The sequence below is a fragment of the Myodes glareolus genome, chromosome 5 (assembly GCF_982192425.1).
Source record: "Myodes glareolus chromosome 5, mMyoGla1.1, whole genome shotgun sequence".
Taxonomy (NCBI): domain Eukaryota; kingdom Metazoa; phylum Chordata; class Mammalia; order Rodentia; family Cricetidae; genus Myodes; species Myodes glareolus.
In genome coordinates, this window is record NC_142030.1 from 51,703,574 (window position 1) to 51,722,317 (window position 18,744).

At 42.0% G+C, this 18,744-nt stretch overlaps 1 protein-coding gene across 1 annotated transcript in view; it reads left to right on the top strand.

Moving 5' to 3' along the window:
* LOC146894901 (uncharacterized) overlaps nt 1-18,471 on the top strand; it is a 230,704-nt gene extending 212,233 nt beyond the window's left edge. The window contains exon 6 of the mRNA XM_087906642.1: nt 18,186-18,471. Within this exon, the coding sequence (XP_087762768.1) occupies nt 18,186-18,452 (267 nt within the window). The 3' untranslated portion in view covers nt 18,453-18,471. The remainder of the gene's footprint in view (nt 1-18,185) is intronic.
* Nucleotides 18,472-18,744: the final 273 nt, after the last annotated feature.

The window sequence follows — 18,744 nt, forward strand, 5'->3', positions numbered from 1 at the left end:
AGGCAGGGAGATCATACATTCAAGGAAGTCTGGGTTACATTGCAAAGCCTTTCTCAAAACAAAACAACCAATATATGTATTCCATCTTTCAAAAGCATTAGCTGTTATTATTAGTGGTAGTGTATAGAAAAACAAAAATAGATGAAGTGAATTCAAAAGCTGTCTTAGTCTTCTGGAGACTGGTGTGAGACTTGTTCAAACATGAAACTCCTTGGGTATGAAATAACATGCATGCATGTTGAATAGTCAAAGCTCTGAGAGGAGGCACCTGACTAGGAGTGTAAGTGGGGGTGGACATGGAGATCCTCTGCTGTGACTAAGCTTGAGCTGTACACATATTACATCACACACACCAAAGAAACTGGATGCATTAGGATGAATTCATCAAAGGTGAAGAATCCAAGCAAGGAACCAAGTGGCCTCTAAATGCTTCAACCTCTGAATCTCTAGATTTTATACCAAGTTATTCCACCAAGTTTTCACCTTCAGCTCATCTTCCCTAACAATGACATGCTATTTGATCCAGATTTTATGTGGTCACAGGACAGCTGATGTGATCATGGTGTTTATTTTCCATTAAAGAGTGTGAGTGACATATTAGACTGTCACCTGGAGATGGGAGGGCACATTCAGGGACAGATGCCATTGAGGGACACAGTGTTCATGCAGCAACAGGGTGAAGTGGGCATTTGGAAGGGACCCTTAGGGATCCAGGGGAACATGCCTTCCATCGGAATCTTAACCGAGGAGAACAAGAGCTGAGGCACTGTCCACTGTTGCACAGGCAAAGAGATAGCCGGCCTGTAAGAATGACACCTAATGCCAGTGGCCTTCCACCACCTCTGTAACAGTGGTGTATGTTTTACCTGGAATTCTGAAAGCTGAACAAACATCAAGCAGTAAACCAGAGTTCTTGTCATTAGCCACACACCCGGGACACAAGGCGTGAACTTGACTTGTCCCCGCAGAAGTGGTGATAACTTGTGATCTGGGCTGTGGCCCGTGATGAGGAACACAAACAGATGAATGGGTCTCAGTTGAGCAAGCAGGCTACTGTGGGAAGAGTGCTCCTGTCTGAGGCCATGTCCCTTCAGCAGCTGGAACTCCTCCCAAGGGATAGAGATGGATCTTCCAGTGGCTGTCTTTACTGGAGCCAGGCAGTATCCTGTCTGGCTATAGTACAGGCCAGAGCTACCCAGCCCCTCCTGCCTTCCCCTCCTGACAGCTAATAACTGCTTTGAAGACAGTTGTCAGTTCTCTCACTTGAAACAGCTTGAGGGGCCCTATAATCTCTTGAAACATTTAAAGTCTTCGTCTCCTCCAAGTTCAAGAAGAATGCATGTCTGTTTACAAATGTAAATGTCCCTTTGATTGGATATTTTTAAAAACAGGATAAAACATATAGAAACTCTTCTTCAATAAGCACATGTAGGCCCCCACAATGAACTGATTCTCTCCATTTTGAGAGTATTCAAGTTGTTTCATTACTTTCTGTGGGAAAAAAAAAAACAGAAGAATAAACAGCCCCATTGAGCAAAATAACTCTCATTATTGGAGGAAAGCAAAGCCCTCTCTCCTTTTGGACCGTTCAGGCATGAGTTAATTTCTGAATACTACGGATGGAATCCAGGGTCTTGCACACGCCAGGCGAGTAGTGTCCCACTGTGCCACATCCTCAGCAGGTGCGAATTAATTTAGTAAGCTGCTGTCATTGGGATATTAGGTAAATATTTAGACAGTGTTTGCAAATTGTTGCATTTATCAAAGTATAGAAGTGCAAATACATGATTTTTAAATATTGGTTATTAGCTAACAGTAAATTATAACATAAGGAAGTGCTTAGCAGGGATGACACACTCATCTTCCAGGACTGCACGTTGGAGAACCTAGATGCATGAACACCAGTGTGGCAGGAAGTTCTCAGGGGTTCCCTGCATATGGGCTCGGCAGGAAACCACAGCTGGGAGGAATTGCAGTGGGCAGTGACAGAGAAAGTGGGTTTGGACTCAGCTGGCTTGGACTGCAATTCTGGCTGCACCGTGAGCTGATACCCACAAACATGCTTTCCTAAGCTCTGTCTGGCCCTTCCTTGTGGACTGTGACATTGGGCAACACTGACCCTATTGGTGAATGTGTTATGTGGTCTGTGGCTCCCGGTCTTTGCTCTGTAGGAACTGTATACATGTCAAGAGCGTGGGAATGATGTGATTTTGTCTTAGCATACTTTTTAAATATGTATGTGATAAAGCATGGGAGCCCTTGTGGAGATTGTTAAACATGGAGGCAGTTCTGCAGTCTGTAGTGTCCAGGAATGTAATCTGTTAGGTCACCCTTGGGTTTCTACTCCTCTCACAGAGACTGGTGGCCTGCAGGGGCCTGTATACCGCATTTGGCACAATACTCAGTGGTTAAAGACTTCTGTTGCCAAGCCTGATGACCTGAGTTTGACCTTTGGGATTCATATTGTGGAAGAACAGACAGAGGAAGTTGTACCTCTGTCTGTACACTGTGATAATGCTCACATTCATGTTTACACACATAGTTAATAAGATACAGTAAAAAAAAATTAAAAGAAAATGTGGATCTCAATGAATGCCAGGCTAATTCTAAATGGTGTGTGAGGATTGTCTAAGGAAATTTTTCCACCAGCCTCAAAGCATAGCATTTTATGTTATTAAAGAACTTGCCAAAGCTGACTCTGTGGGAGGTTACTCTTCAGCTCCCACCTTCTCACCACCATCAGGTTTATCAAGCGCTCTGACGCCAAAGCCCTTCCCAAAACATCCCAAAAGGATTGTTTGAACTCTTGGTCAACATTTTCCACCACGTTCTGAATAGTCTGGAGCTGTGGGAGGAAACCATTCCTTGAAGGTAAACTATATTAACATGAATTTGTTTTGCACAAGTGTGCTTATGTGCATGTGTGTATACATGCAAATGTGTATTTGTGTGTGTAGATGTACATGTGTGTGTGTGTGTGTGTGTGTGTGCGCAAGTGTGCATTTACACTAGAGATGAACCCAGGGTCTCTTCCTTGGCTGTTCTCTACCTTATCTTTTGAGATACAGTCTTTTAATCAATGTGGCATTCACATACTGGATTACAGACAGAAGTTATTATGACCAGATTTTTAGTGTGGGGCCTGGGGATCTGAACTCAATTCTTTATGTTTTTGTGTCAATTTCTTTTACCTGCTGAGCCATCTCCCAATACAATAACCCCCCGAAACCAAGAAAAGAAAATAAAATACCATTCAAAAAAGAAAAAAGAAAAAAGGAAAAAGAAACAAGAATCAAATCAAATCAAAACAAAACAACAAAACCAAACCCTCCACAAAACTGTAACTAAGTAAAACCACATTATAAAAAAAAATCTGTGGAGTCCATTGTATGTTGGTCAACTGAACATGAGGCCTGTCACGGGGTCGTTGATATACCCAATGTCACTCCATTGGAGAAAACTGAGTTTTCTTCTTGTAGCAGGTATAAAATGGCATTTGCTAGCTTTTCCTACTGGCTAGGTGTTTGTTCATTCATTCATTTTTAAAATAAAATATAAGGTAAAATAAAATTTATCACACTGTGGGTAGTTAGACAAGACAAACCAGCAGAAGGGTAAGAGCCCAAGAGAATACACAGGAATCAGAGATCAATGATTCATACTCTCAGAAATCTCATAAAAACACTAAATTGGAAGCCATAATATCTAGGCAGAGAACCTGGTACAAATCCTCGTGCATGCTGCTCCAGTCTCTGTGAGTTCATATTTGCTCTTCTTGTGTTAATTTAGAGGACCTTGTTTCCTTGGTGTCCTCCATACCCTCTGGCTCTTACACTCTTTCTCCCTCCTTTCCCGTGGTGTTCCCTGAGCTCTGAGGGGAGGGATTTGAAGGAGACATCCCATTTAGGGCTGAGTATTCTTGGGTCTCTCACTCTCTGTATAATGTCTGACTGTGGTTTCTCTTTATTTTTTACCATCTGCTGCAGAAGGAAGCTTCTCTGATGACTGAACAAGACACTGATCTATGAATATAGCAGAACATCATTTAGGAGTCATTTTATCATTACACTAAAACCATTTTTTAGATTAATATTATTTGGTTTTACCCTAAGTTCCTAGGATATCTAGTCTCAGATTCTTGGTCATGGAAGCAGTTTCAGGTATGAGTTTCATCTCATTGAGTAATCCTTAAGTCAAATCAGTTATTGATTAGTTACTCCCAAAAGCTTTGTGCCACTATTGCCTTAGAATATCTTTCTGGTAGCACACTATTGTGGATGAAGGGCTTGTCGCTGGGTTGATATTTGTGTTTTTCTTTTGACAGTATGTGGATTACCTTCCTGTACCAAAGACATTAGAATATGGTGGTGAAGGCTCTCTTTACCTTTTTAAAGTAGGCACCAGATCAACTTCTCCATGCCCGGTTAGTTATGTAGCTGTTGTCTTTAACAATGGGCCCTGATATCAGTTTGTGGAAAGCAAGCTATAGTCTTGGCAACAGTGTGAGTTATTTGGGGATTCCCATCAGATGGCCCTTTTGGCAAACAACTCACTTAAATGTAATCTAATCCGGGTACTGGAAGCTTCATTTAGTGACAAGAGACAGCCACTTGGAATTCTATCTTCTCCATGATTTGGCAATTTTATTTAGATTACTTATATACTTATATATATAATATATATATATATATGTTTTAGAAAGTTCCTACTTCCTAAAATACTACATAGTACCTCTAAAATGTCCCTTAATTTTAACTGTCTCTTCCTGTATCCCCTCCCACAATACTTCTTGTCTGACTTGATCCTTGCATTCTAGTGCCCCACCCCATCAAACCATAACTTGTCTATTCTCTTTCTCCCTCCTAGGGAGATCTATCTGTCTGCCCTTAGTCCCTGCTCTATACTTCCTCTCCATGGTTCTATGGATTTTAGCTTGGTTATCATTGACTTAACATATAAGTGATTGTATAACTTATTTGTCTTTCTGGGTTTGGGATACCTCATTCATGATGTTTTTTTTTCTAGTTATACCCATTTCAGCACTGCAAATTTCATTTTGACAGTTGAGTAATATTCCACTGTGTAAATGTACAGCACTTTATTTATCCATTCTTTTGTTGAGGGACATCTAGGCTATTTCTAATATCTGGATATTATGAATAGAGCAGCAATGAACATGGTTGAAAAAGTGTCTTTGTGGTATGATTAAAAATCTCTTGGATACATTTCCAAGAGTGGTATAGTTGTGTATTGAAGTGGATTCATTCCCATTTTCCTGAGGAACCATTATATTGATTTCCATAGTGGCTGTTCAAGATTTCACTCCCACCAGCAGTGGAGGAGTGTTCCCCTTGCTCCACATCCTCACCAGGATGAGATGTCACTGTGTTATTTATCTTAGCTATTCTGAAAGGTGTAAGATGGAATCTCAGAGTAGTTTTGATTTGCATTCCCCTGTTGTTAAGCATGTTGAGCATCTATTTAAGTATTTCTCAGCCATTTGAGTTTCCTCTATGAAGAATTCTATGTTTAGATCTGTATTTCTTTTCTTAATTAGGTTATTTGTGTTCTCGATATCTAACTGCTTTGAGTTCTTTATGTATTTTGGGCATTAGCTCTATATTAGATGTGTAGTTGATAAAAATCTCTTCCCATTCTGTTGGCTTCTTTTTTTTGTCCAAAAAAATGGTGTTTTTTGTCTGGCAGAAGCTTTTCTGTTTCATGGTGTTGAATTTATTAATTGTTGGTCTTAGTGCCTGTACTGATAAAAATTCCTGGATAATAAAAGAACTTCTAAAGGTATCACTATCTCTGAATTCAACTTATACTACAAAGCTATTATACTAAAAGCAGCATGGTATTGACACAAAAACAGACATGTTGTTTGATGGAATAGAATTGAATACCCAGACATAAATACTCACACCTATGCACACCCTGAGTTTTGATACAAAATCAAAGACAGAGAAGACAGAAATACTCAGAGAAAAAAATGACATCATCTTCAACAAATGGTGCTGGTCAAACTGGATGGTTGTATGTAGAAGAATCCAAGTATATCTGTACCCTGCACATAACTCAGATGAGTAAAAGATGTCCACATAAATCCAGATACCCTGAATCTCATAGGAGAGAAAGTGGGGAATTGTCCTTTATCTCATTAGCACAGGAAAAAGCTTTAAGAGCAGAACACCATTTAAACTTTTAAAAACTGGATATAAACTTATGTGTATAGTTCTTTAATAAATATTAAACAAGAACACGTTTACAAATTAAATACAATCAAAATGACAAAACCAAATGCAAATCAGCAGCACTAATTTAACATGATGGATGATATTGGTTTTTGTAAGCAGAATAACCTCTGGAATTATCAGTATGGAGATGCCTGTTATGTTGACGGTTTCAGGAAGCTCATCATATCTGTATTGACCCTATCTGTGTGATCACAGACTGGATGCTAAGCCAGCCTGCCCACCAGCGTTGTACTCTACTATGTATGTCAAGCTAGCCAATTCACCAACTTCCAGAGCCTCTCCTGTCTCTGCTCACATCTTATCAAAGAAGCACTGGGATTACAGAGGTGTGCTGCTGTGGCCCTTCCTTTCGTAGGAGCTGGGGATTCAAACTCAGGTCCTCACGCTTGTGCTCTACACACAGAACCAGATCCCCAGTCCCGGAGTGCTTTTCTTTGCTTCTCTGCTGTCTAGACCTTGAACTCCCTGAGGACAGCATCTGTGTTTGATTAATTTCTAGTGACCCTTCAGGTTCCCGTGACGGCAGAACTGTAGTCATACACGCAGACCAACAAGGAAGCCACAGACTAGGTGGTCCTTAATATCCTGCCAGCGACTGTCACATGACAGCAGCTCGATGAGGGCCAAAGGATAGACAGCAGGTGATGCAAGAAGACACCATAAGCTTCAGGACCGAATCCCCTCTGGGCCAGACTGAGGCTAATTCTAATCAGCAGCGAAAGAAATTCATTTTAGCTCACTTAAGACTTGAACCTCTCCATAATATGTCAGGTAGCCTTTCCCCTCCATGTGCATAGACACATGTGTTTACAGGAGAAAACTCTCGCCTTTATGTTCACCATCTGGTAGAGGAGAGATGGAAGGAAACCACAGAGATTTGCAAAGAATCAGTCATTATTCCCACTCATGAATCCTTCCTTCAGATACGGAGTACTGAAATAATCTCATGCGGGTAGTATAGTGTCAATGGAAGAGACAGATTCAACCATGATCAACGCAAGAAAAGAATTTCGCAGTGTCAAAATGCTCATGGGTTGAGCTTTTTGAGTATAAGTGAGGGGAAGCTCTCCTTGAGGAGCCTAGACATTGAACCCCAAGAATGAGTGAGTCCTGGCAGGGGGCAGTGGCCTGAAAGCAGCATCTATGAGGGCACCAAAAGGTAGTATCTGGATAAGATGGCTGGGAGGGTAGGCTTGGAAGAATAATTCTACCTGTGGGTTTGGGGAGGTTCATGAGAAAAAAAAAAAAGTTTAGTTTATTTCTTTAGAAGGAGGCTTTGGCTGTGCCGTGAGAAGAAATAGGTCACTAGCTGACAGAAATATGGCAGAGGAGATCTGGTCTTCAGCAGACAGACCTTTTTATCAGCTCAGTGATGACATCATGGGGATCTGTTAGGGGACAGTGCAGGGAAGGAAGGCGCCTCCCCCAAGCGTTAGAGAATAGACGTCTGTGCACCACGAGTCACACTTTTGTGACTCTTGCTGGTTGAAAATGAAAGCTTGCTGTGTTTAAAGGGTTAATAGGATATGAAGAGCTGGCTAAGATAGTTCTCAGCTGATGCAATTATTAGCATTTCCATCAATTAAAGATCTCTGTATTAGTAGTGAGCGTCAGCCTTTAAAACGATCTATCCCGCAGAATCACAGATACCATTTTTTGCAGGAAAAAAAAATGAGATAATTTGCTAGTCAAACATTACAATTGTATTGAGTCGACAGCACTCAATTACCGCCACATTACCAAATTACACCTGCTCAGCCCAGAGCTGGAGGGATGTATTAGCATGGCTTCCATAAGAGCTAATGGGAGGGTCAGTTCCAAACCTCTTGGAGGACACTGCATTATTTTGCAAGAGGTCCTCTTTCTGTTGGGACTGTACTCAGGCTTAGCAGATTTGGGAAGCCACACCAGTGCTGTTTCCTTCTCCAGGTGATGACACCAGAGCCTGGCTGGGCTGCAGATGCCTGCTCAGACGGGCCTTTTCCAGCTTCTCGATGGACGACCCGCTCCTCAGCCAGAAGGACACCGAGGAGTGCCCCCGTCCCAGGGCTTTGCTTACCTGCAGTTTTGTCTCGTTCTCGCCATTATGTTCTCTGCCCACAGCCACCTCCACTTATTGATTTGGGACCTGGGCCATTTTCTAATTGTTTCCTTCAAATTGGGTTCGCTCTGGATTGCTGAGTCTCCATGGAGTAATTTCTGCCCTGCACATTGTGCTCCTCCTTCCCCTCCCTCATTAATTTCCGGAGAGGCTCGAGAATCTGCGGCCTGACACACATCAGCTCATGCCGAGGCCGCGTGAGCTGCAGCAACTTACAAATCAAAAGCCCAACTTGGACCTCTAGGGTGCGTTTAGAAGAAAAAACCCTGAAGATTCCTCAACTTTTTCCACCTCTTTCCTCCCAGGGCGTATTTGTGTGAATTGTACACAATTGTACACGTATTGTACGTGCCACTTTTGTTATTTAACTGAGAACTTCTCAGGAGGCATGGCAGGATGAAGAATTCTGTGTGTCACCTTATATTTGAGATCTCTTAAGTACTTATTTTTTAGTTTCCCAACAGCTACTCACTTTTCAGGACAGATTGGAGAACTAGTCTTTCTCTGTAGAGGACAGGGAGGGGCCAACCCACTGCTCCTGGTCCTCTGTGGCTCTGACACAGTTATTAGTGTTCTCTTGAGGATGGAATGCAACGCGGGCTTTCCCGTTTTTAAAGGAAACATTGATCAAACACCACACCATTGACAGAGTGAGTAAAACACATTTCCAAAGTTCTATGTTGTTGTTGACTGTGGAGCTCTTACCTGGTGTCAGGCTGTGCCCTGCTCTATGTGGTATAAAACAGTGGTCTTCAGACTGCGCCTGGCCTGGGCCATTTTTAATGTGAATGCAGAGGCAGAATAGACACCCACTTGTCTAGTACTACCTGTGAGGCACTGAGGGGTATGCAGCTTCTCAAAGCAGCCCCTAGAAACTTCTGCAATTGGCTTGGGAAGACATGGTCATACTGAGTCCGTGTTAGGAAAACCAGTTCCCAAACTTACCAAACCCACCAGAACAGTAAAGGATGCAGCATCTTCACCTAAACAACACACACACACACACACACACACACCCCAGAACCGATGAGAGATCACTGTAGTGTCTACAGCCTCACCACCATGTCATCTGACCTCCATATCCATCTGTCCAGGGATCAATAGAGAACTCCCAGGAATTAGCTCAGCGTGGTCCCCACTGTTTGCCATGGCCCACTCGGATTGTGTTTACAATCAACCCATCTGTTTGACTGTCTGTAGGAACCTGGTCCAACCTTCCTCTCTTGAAAGATCCATGCAGCTGCAGCTTGCCTCTTTGCCAATGTCTCGCCCTGCTGTCGGGTTCTGTGCCTTAAGCAGCTCTCCTTTAGGGTTCTTGACCCTCTCATCTAGACACCTATGTTGACAGAGCTTTCTGTCCCACCCAGTCCCGCAGCTGTTTAGTTCCAAAGAAACACACAGAGGCCTACCTTAATTATAAATATAAATATTAGCTCAGGCTTCTTATTATTTCTTTCTTATATCTTAACCCATAATTCTTGTCTGTGTTAGTCACGTGACTTGATACCTTTATCAGTGAGACTTTTTCATCTTGCTTCTTCTGCATCTGGGTGACGACTGTAGACTGAGCCTTTCTTCTTCCCAGAATTCTCCTGTTCTCATTGCCCTGCCTATACTTCCTGTCTGGCTACTGGCCAATCAGTGTTTTATTAAAACAATACAAGACCATTGTTCCATAGCACACCTATAGTGACTCTCCTGGCCTTTGTACCAGCTCTCAACCTCTGTCTTCAATAAGACCTTCTTGAACTCTGTGGCCTTTTAACCCTTTTGTAACCATTCTGTGAACTACAAATGTGTGTGTGTGTGTGTGTGTGTGTGTGTGTGTGTGTGTATTTGAGAGAGAGAGAGAGAGAGAGAGAGAGATCAGTGCCATGTATGATGTGTGGTCTGAGAGTTAATAGTAGTAATTGTGGATGGTGTAAAAGAATCCGTGACTGCCAGCAGTCACACTATTTAGGGAAACTGGGACTATCCAGTGTCCTCTTTTTGCCTGGAATCACTTCTGCTTCTCTCTAGCTGGGAGAATACACAAGAACCTAAAACAACTTGGAGAGGAAACAATTTATCTGGCTCACACTTTCAATTGTATTCTGTCATTGAGGAAAGTCGGGGTAGGAATTAAAGGCAGGAACCTGGAGGCAGGAACTGATTCAGAGGCCATGGAGGGATGCTGCTTACAGGCTTGCTCCTCATGATCTGCTCAGCCGGCTTTCATATACAACTCAGGACCCCTTGCCCAGGGGTGATATCACTCATAGTGGGCTGAGCCCCCTTATATTAATCATGAATCAAGAAAATGCTTCCACAGACATGATTACAGGCCAATCTGATGGAGATAATACCTTCACTGAGGTTTCCTCCTCCTTGGTGGCTACTAATCTGTGTCAGATTGACAAAAAATTAACCAGCATATGTGGTAAATCACACACGATGAAAGTGACGTATCCCATGAATTTACTGTTGCTGAATGGATTCAGACATTACAGAAAGACAGAAGCATGTCCATTTATGTTTCTAACATAAAAAAGCTCATGGCGGGTGGTTTTTAGGATAGACATAAAAGCTAGCAATCATCTTATTTTTTCCCCCCAAATAATAGGTTAACTAGTATCTACAATAATAATTAGCCTCTCAGTAGACGAGAAAGCCTGGGAACCTTGTGTAAGCTGTGCTTGCTCTGAGCATGGAGCTAGCAATTTAATGTAGCAGCACACCACCGAAAAGGCTGCTGCAGCCCTGGCACCATTGTGTGACAAATTAAGCATAGAAATTAAGAGTAAAGGTTTAGAAACTCATGTAATTTAACCAAGTCAGTTTGTCTGTTGAGTGTGATAACACATTTGGACTTTTATATTGAATGCCTTTATTTTTCTCTTTTATTCCCCAGAGACTCATTTTCTTTATATTTTTGTTTTATGATTTTTTAATGTTGAAGTTATAATATAATTCTATAATGCCTCCTTCTCTTTCTTCCTCTTCACCCCTCACATACACTCCTTTAACTCTAAATTCATAACATCCCTTTAAAAATTATATATATATTGTTGGCTTGCTTCTCAGGGCTTGCTCAGATTGCTTTCTTGTACAATTCAGGAACACTTGCCCAGGGGTAATACCACTCACAGTGGGCTGAGCTCTCCCACACGAATCATTGATCAATTATATATTGAATTGACTATCACTATATATCAATATATAATACATAGATAAATAATACAACTAGATACATAAATACAAACTCCTCAGTCCATATAACATTTTCTCTATGTGAATGGTTTCAGGGCTAACCATTTGGTATTGGATAATCAGTTTGGGAGGCTGTTCCTTGGCATTTTTTCTAACCGTACCTGTTTGTGGCAGGCTGGAGGTGTGTGTGTGTGTGTGTGTGTGTGTGTGTGTGTGTGTGTGTGCCTTGAACCTTTATCACATTGTTTGTGCAACATCATTATGTCTAGATTAAAAAGATTAGCTCAAAGATTGACCTGCCATTGTCATCAGTTTGAGTCTTAGATGTCGTATTGCTTGGGCTGGCACTGGTTGCCAAGTTTGTACTCTATCCTGAGGCCTGAAGGTGGCACCTACACTGCAGTAGGCATCGGAATGTTGAGAGATAGCTGCAGGGCACTACATAAGCCAAGTGAGGGACTTGGGATATAATTGAAGTCAAGAAAGGCTGTCTGTCATTACCGATGACTCAGTGTCATTCATAAGGAGTGTGAGGAAACAAAACACAAGGATGCTACCATTTAATGTGGTGTTTATAAGGCTCTCTCAGGACAGGGACTGGAAGAAAAACATATTCAGACCCAAAGATAATATGCCTTTCCTTTTTTTCTTGGGCTTTTATTTTCTGATGGTGTATGGAAATTACCAGAACCTCTGCATGGAGAACAGCTCCACAGAGCAGATGTGGCTGCTCACTCATCATTTCATGCAGTATAACTTTCTCCTTGCTTCATGAATTTCATCTCTACTTTGGAAAAGGGTCACACACAACTCCTTGATAAATGTTCTCAGACTACCTTCCAAAACTCTGTACAGAAGGGCTTTAGAGTTTCCCCACCTCTTTGCATGTGTTATATTTCTTTTCTGGTTTAAAATTTGCATAATTATTATTCATATAGCAAACATCTATCAAAAACATCTTGAGGGCCTGTCATTTGTTAAATATGCAACTTGTAGGAAAAAAAAAGAGGCAGCATTTCAGCCTGTGAAACATGGAAGCAAAAAGTAACTCAAGAAGAGGAAGAGGTAGAGGTGCTGGCAGAGCAAACAGGAGTCCCACAAAGGTGCAGAAACCTCATCCACTTTGATATGTTCTCATTGCAGCAACCTCTTCTTCATAAACATTTTCATATGTATGTGTCTGCATGGGTCTGCCGTGTGTGTGTGTGTGTGTGTGTGTGTGTGTGTGTGTGTACATGCACACATGTGTGCCTGCTGTCTTTGTTAGGTTTTTAATGTTGTGAAGGGACACCATGACCATGGTAACTGTGGTAAAGAAAACATTTAATTGAGGGTGTGAAACTGTAAATGGCTCACAGTTCAGGGGTTCAGGTCATTATCATTATGACAGGGAACATGGCAGTGGGCAGGCAGATGTGCTGGAGCTGAGAGTCCTACATCTTGCAGGCAACAAGAAGTCAACTGACTATCACACTGAGCGAAGCTTGAGAAGAAGAGACCTCAAAGCCCGCCCCCACAGTGACACACTTCCTCCAACCAGGCCACACCTCTTAATACTGATACTTCCTTTGGGAGCCATTTTCTTTTAAACCACCACACCAGCAGAAGCCAAGGACTGCCCCAGATATCCTGTATCTGGAGTTCTAGGTAGTCGTAAGCTGCCCGATGTGAGTATTTGGATGTGAACGCCAGTCTTCTACAAGAGTTGTACTCATTTTTAACCATGGATCCATGTTTCCAATCCCTTCTTCACAGATTTTTAAAGTACGCTTTTCATATTTTAATCTTTGAGAGTGGAGCATATTGAAATTTGTGATCATATAATCACCCTAATTAGGTAAGTTGGAACAAAGTTGATGCGGCCTGTGTATATAAGGACATCCAAAGGGTGAGCGTCAGAGCCCTGTAGTGGATGCCAGTTTATTGTGGGAGAAATTGGGTAGTTTACTGTATGTTATGCATTGGATCTTAGTATTTAGCTTTTTCTTTTTGTAGGAATAAGAAGTTTTTTTTTTCTTCTATCTCAGGTTCATGGCTGAGAATGAACCACCCAAAAGTTACTTTATCAAGAAGAAAGCATATAAATTCATTCAATTTTTGTTCCATATAACAACTTCCAAAAAGGAAATAAATACCCTTAGGGAAACCTGTGTAGTTTTATGCTAAGTTTGGTAAAGAAGTTGGTAGTTAAGGAATAGTTTGATATGATAAGATGTTCATGATCTGAGGTGTACTGCGGGGAAGTCAGCAGGGCCCATTTGTTTGTTCCATGTCATATTCTTGTCCTCCTGTCTCCAGAGATAAGGGTTCCCTCAGGAATGTGCCTTACACAAGAGTCTATGGCCTGTTATGACTTTCTTCAGGAGAGAAGGGTGGAGAATAGAGACATTCCTGTTCAGCATGATTTCATATGTCAAGGAGAATGTATCCTGATTTGCATCACCTCTATGTCCTGGTATCTTGTCTCTAGTTTTGATTAGACTTTACATATATTTATAAGCCAGAAGACTTAATAATTGGTGCGTTGAATGTACTTTTACATTGCAGTACAAAAATATCACATAATTATGTATGTCCTTTTAGGTAAAGATACGATGAGTTAGTAGATTCAGATGTTCTGAGCCCATTCTGATATCAAGTTCCCAATCACACACGTGCAGTCTCATGGTTCATCCATCAAACATACGTTCACAGTCTCACAATCCACCCATCACACTCACACATGTGGTCTCAACTGTCCACACGGTTTAACCTTGGAAGTCCAGCCATCATGCTTACATGTGTGATCTCACTCTCTACTTTTCAAGTTCCCATGTGGGGCCTCACTGGTCACCCAATATGCTTTCATATTAAACATATTGTCTGACTGTCCACTCATCATACTTACATGTGTGGTCACATCATGCTTACATGTGTTGTCATATTGTTTTCCTATCAAGCTTACATGCATGAGCTCATCGTCCACCGGGAGAATGGATTCACTCTGGGTAAAAGCCTTGTTCCAACAGGAGTTACAAAATGGCAGGTCTCTAATTCTGTATTCTTCTTGCATTGATTACATTGGAATTCAGGAAGAGCTTAGTAAGTATCTGGTCACCCCAAAATAAACAATAGCAATAGGATATTTGTTTCCTTATTATATTTTTAATTTTCGGGTGAAGGAATCTCTGATAAGATGAAATTTGCAATCAATGAAGATTTTTCCCTTGAGCTTTTAATTTTCAAACATAAATGTTTTGACTCATTTTGTCATTAATTTTTGAATTTCTCCAATTTCCCATTTTAGACTAGCAGGAATTCCTTATCCTATTATTATCACTATCATCATCATCATGATCATCATCATCATCTTTTTTATTGTTTAAAGTGTATCAAATAAAATGTCAAAAATACACACACCTAAGAAGGATCATATAGTTAATTCCCGTACACCCATATTCTGCCTTAAAATTAATAACCTGGGACTGGGTTAACTCAACAGTTAAAAGCACTTGCTATGTTTTTAGGTCTGATTCTCCGCACCCACAAGACAGTTCACAATTGTCTATAACTCCAGTTCCAGGGGACATGGTACCCTCTTCTGAGTTCCAGAGCACCAGGCATGTACACAGTACACAGACATGCATGCAGACAAACCATTCATATACATGCACATATATATATATATATGTATATGTATATGTGTATATATATATAATAAAACAAAATAAAATGTTAACTAATAGCCAGTGTGTTTCTTTTGTGTCTCCATTTATCTCCATTCTCCTCTTTCTTCTGTTTTCTGCTCAAAGTATTCGGATTTCAACCTCATTAGTCTTCAGCTTCTGCCCTTCTAAAACAACAAATGTCCCAGGAAGGATGTGGGATTCTATTGCTTAACTTGTTTCATTCATTAAAGTCTTTAGTATTGAGGCTATAAAATGCCATGCTGCTAAAGCAGAATGGAGTTCATCTTCATTCATGTTGCAGCCTGGTGCTGTTGCTCCCGGCAAAGGACCTTTCCTCTGGGGATGATTTAGGGATCCAGGTTTTTCTCATTTTGTGTTTCTGCCTTCCCTTAGGGCCATGATGCTATTTGCATCTAGATAGCAGAAGGAGAAGAAAGCACAGGAAGGCACGTGCATTTGGTAAAAGAATTAGCTCTAATTGGCATGTATGCCATTAGCCTGAGCTCAGTGACATGGCCTCATAAGTGGGTCTGCCCACTAAGAGCAAGTATCTGGGAAAAAAGAATCTGAATTTGCTGACTAGTCTTCCTTATGGACTCAAAAACGCTCAAATGCTTCTTGAATTCCCATTCTCTTCATCACCAGTTACCTTTGTTATGTTTTAAAAGGATTATTCTAGTTCATTTATATCCAAGTTCTTGTCTCTGAAAAAAACAAAGTCTTGTCTCTGAAAAAAATAAAACAACCCCAAACCAAGCCCCAGAGCTCTTGCTTTCAAAGCAAGGATGTGGAAGAAAAGTGGGGATGAGTGAGCCTGGAATTGAGGATAGTTTTTCTTTTCTTTTTTCCTCATTGGGAAAGCATACTTGTCTATAAACTAGGATGTTTTCTGTCTTTTAGGAGAAAAATGTAGACAGCAGTAGTTGTGAGTTCGCCAGATTCCTGAAAAGCTGGAGACCATATCCGGAACAAGAAAAGGCTGATGGATACCCATGATAGAACCCACGCAGAGAAGGACCCATAGCGCTCAGTAAATCACGAGACTCAAGAGAGCAGGCATCTTGCAGACTTGGTATCTACACCCCAGGAGGTGTACATTCTGTGCAGCACCGTCATTCTCAGTGGGATGAGAGCTACACTGAACCATGTCCTGCAGGGCTCAGGGTGCATACCAAGACCATGCAGGTGCCTGCAGTGGGAGGTGGTGTAAGGCCCTGCCCTTTCTGTGGATACCCACACCTGATCCAGGCGCGCGCTTTCCCGAACTCGGGCCCACGAGAATGGATGATTGTCCTGAGGATTTAAACAGACACACACAAAAGAGACCTTGCTCACTTACCAAAGAGTAAATGGTCACTTTATTAAACTCAAGTCGGGTATTTATACCAGTGGGCACGAAGGTTCAAAAGGGCAAGGCCTCCTCCCATCAGGAGCAGGAGAAGGAGATTACAGGTGCCCAGTGTCTCAGGCAGAATCAGCTGGGGGAGGCAGATGTATGGAGCCCACTGCTAGAACTTTGATTACAGGTGGAATCACCATAACAAAAGAGAGCCAAATTCTTCCTAAGCTATCCCCTCAAGCCCAAGCCAGTGCTAGTGCAGAATCTCCAGGGAGCCAGAGGTCAAACGGCCCTGACAATCGCCAAGGAAAAAAAGGGGGAAAGACCTGGGTACCTACAAGGTAGGATGTGGAAGGCCTTTGTAGGAGAAGACGCTCCATCTCTGAATTATACTGCTGTTTCGCACTACCTGCTGGCTGGGTTACCAATCTGGCCTGGACAATGGGCTTGTATCAGCTCTCTAATACAGCAAAGGTTTGCTTTCCAGGCTGGTAGCATTCAGTACTAGTAGTCCCCGCTCTGCCTTGTCCTCTGATTTCAGGGATGACCACTGCACATGTAGATTCATGAACGGGAGGACACACAAAGGCCTGCCCCCATCCATATACATTGCGTGTTCTCTATGGGTACAGTGTACAAATTCTGGTGACTCCGGTGTAAAAGCCTGTGCATTTTCATGTGGCTTGAGCCCTGGACCTGAATTCACAACTAGATTTAATAATCATAAATATTTTTGTATATTTCCTCTATCACTTTTCCTCCCTCTTTCCATTCTCTCTTCTGAAGGGTTTTAAAGTAGACGATAGCCATCAGCTTACCTGTCCCTGTTGGTTTCAGAAAGTGGCTTTAAACGTCTGGACACAAGTGTTCCTATCACATAGAGCAAGACACACTAATTCTTTCCTCTCCTCTGCTCTTGTTCCACGGTGCAGCTTCCCAGAAAATGCTGTCGTTAAGCCTCCCACCCCACAACCTTCTTTACTTCCTTCCCCGCTCCCACAACCAGACAAGGTCTATTTGTTACTTTATATTAAATATGTGCTAGAGGTTTCTTAATCCCAAACAATCCCACTTCTATTTCTGCTATAGGCCTGTCACAGAGGCAGAGCATCTTCCCCTGTGAGTGACTCTGGGCTTGCCCTTACCCAGGTCATTGGACTGTTTTCTCTGCCCACTTTGTTGCCTACAATGGGGTTATCCTGGATCTGATCTAGACAGTATTCTTGGCCCAAGTTCTCCTTGAAGGGCATTCCTTGTGTGACACTCTTCCAGAGACACCTACGATTTTGAACTTCTGTTGGTGAATCTACAGGTCATCTGAAGGCTTGGCAGGTGACAGTGTGACCATTCCAATTTAAAGGGCCACAGATGTTCTTAGGGTATTGATCTCTTCGCTGATGCTTGTTATTGGAGGTGACTGTTTCAGAGGCAACCGCAAGCATCATTTCTCACTGTTACTTCTTTTTCACTTATTGTGTAGCTATTTATTCTACAAAGAATGTGCTCTGTTCACCAAGGGTGGTTTGAAGTTCACCTTTTCATTCATTACCTCATCATGGATTTCTTTTAAGTAATACTGTTCTTGAACTTGGCATGCTTCTTACGTGCATCTCAATACTCTTGAATTGAAGGTGCAGTCGTTGACAGAGAGAGCCTGCTCAAGCCGTCCAGCATCACCCAGTTCTCCCAGTGCTACGCATTCCAGGATTTGGGAAACAATGCCGTGTTACCCGCTTCACAGATTCAGAGTCAAGGAGAATGAGGCCATGCTGCCGTCCCTGTGGGGAGATCTTGGGCTGGAGCCCAAGTGCTCTGACTCTAGAGAAGATAATAAGTACTCTTTTTTATCAACATTATTTTTATTTATTGTTGATAATTTCGAACATGTCTACAAGTGAAATATACTGCTAGCCAGTACCATTTCTGTTCTCCAGTTCTCCCCACACCCTTCCATGTCCCTATGTTCCTCTCCCCATTCTCTTCCTTCCTTCTTCTTCATCCCTCTCCCTCCCTCCCTCCTTCCTTTCCATCCTTCCCTTCCTCCTAAGCCCAGTGAGTGATGCCGTATGCTCATGAATGTGAAGCAGTCCACTAGAGCACAGGAAAGCTAACAGTGGGGGTACCCCCAAGGAAACATTGTTCTTCCTTTCCTCCACAGCAGTCAGCCAATAGTTCCTAATTAAGAAGTGA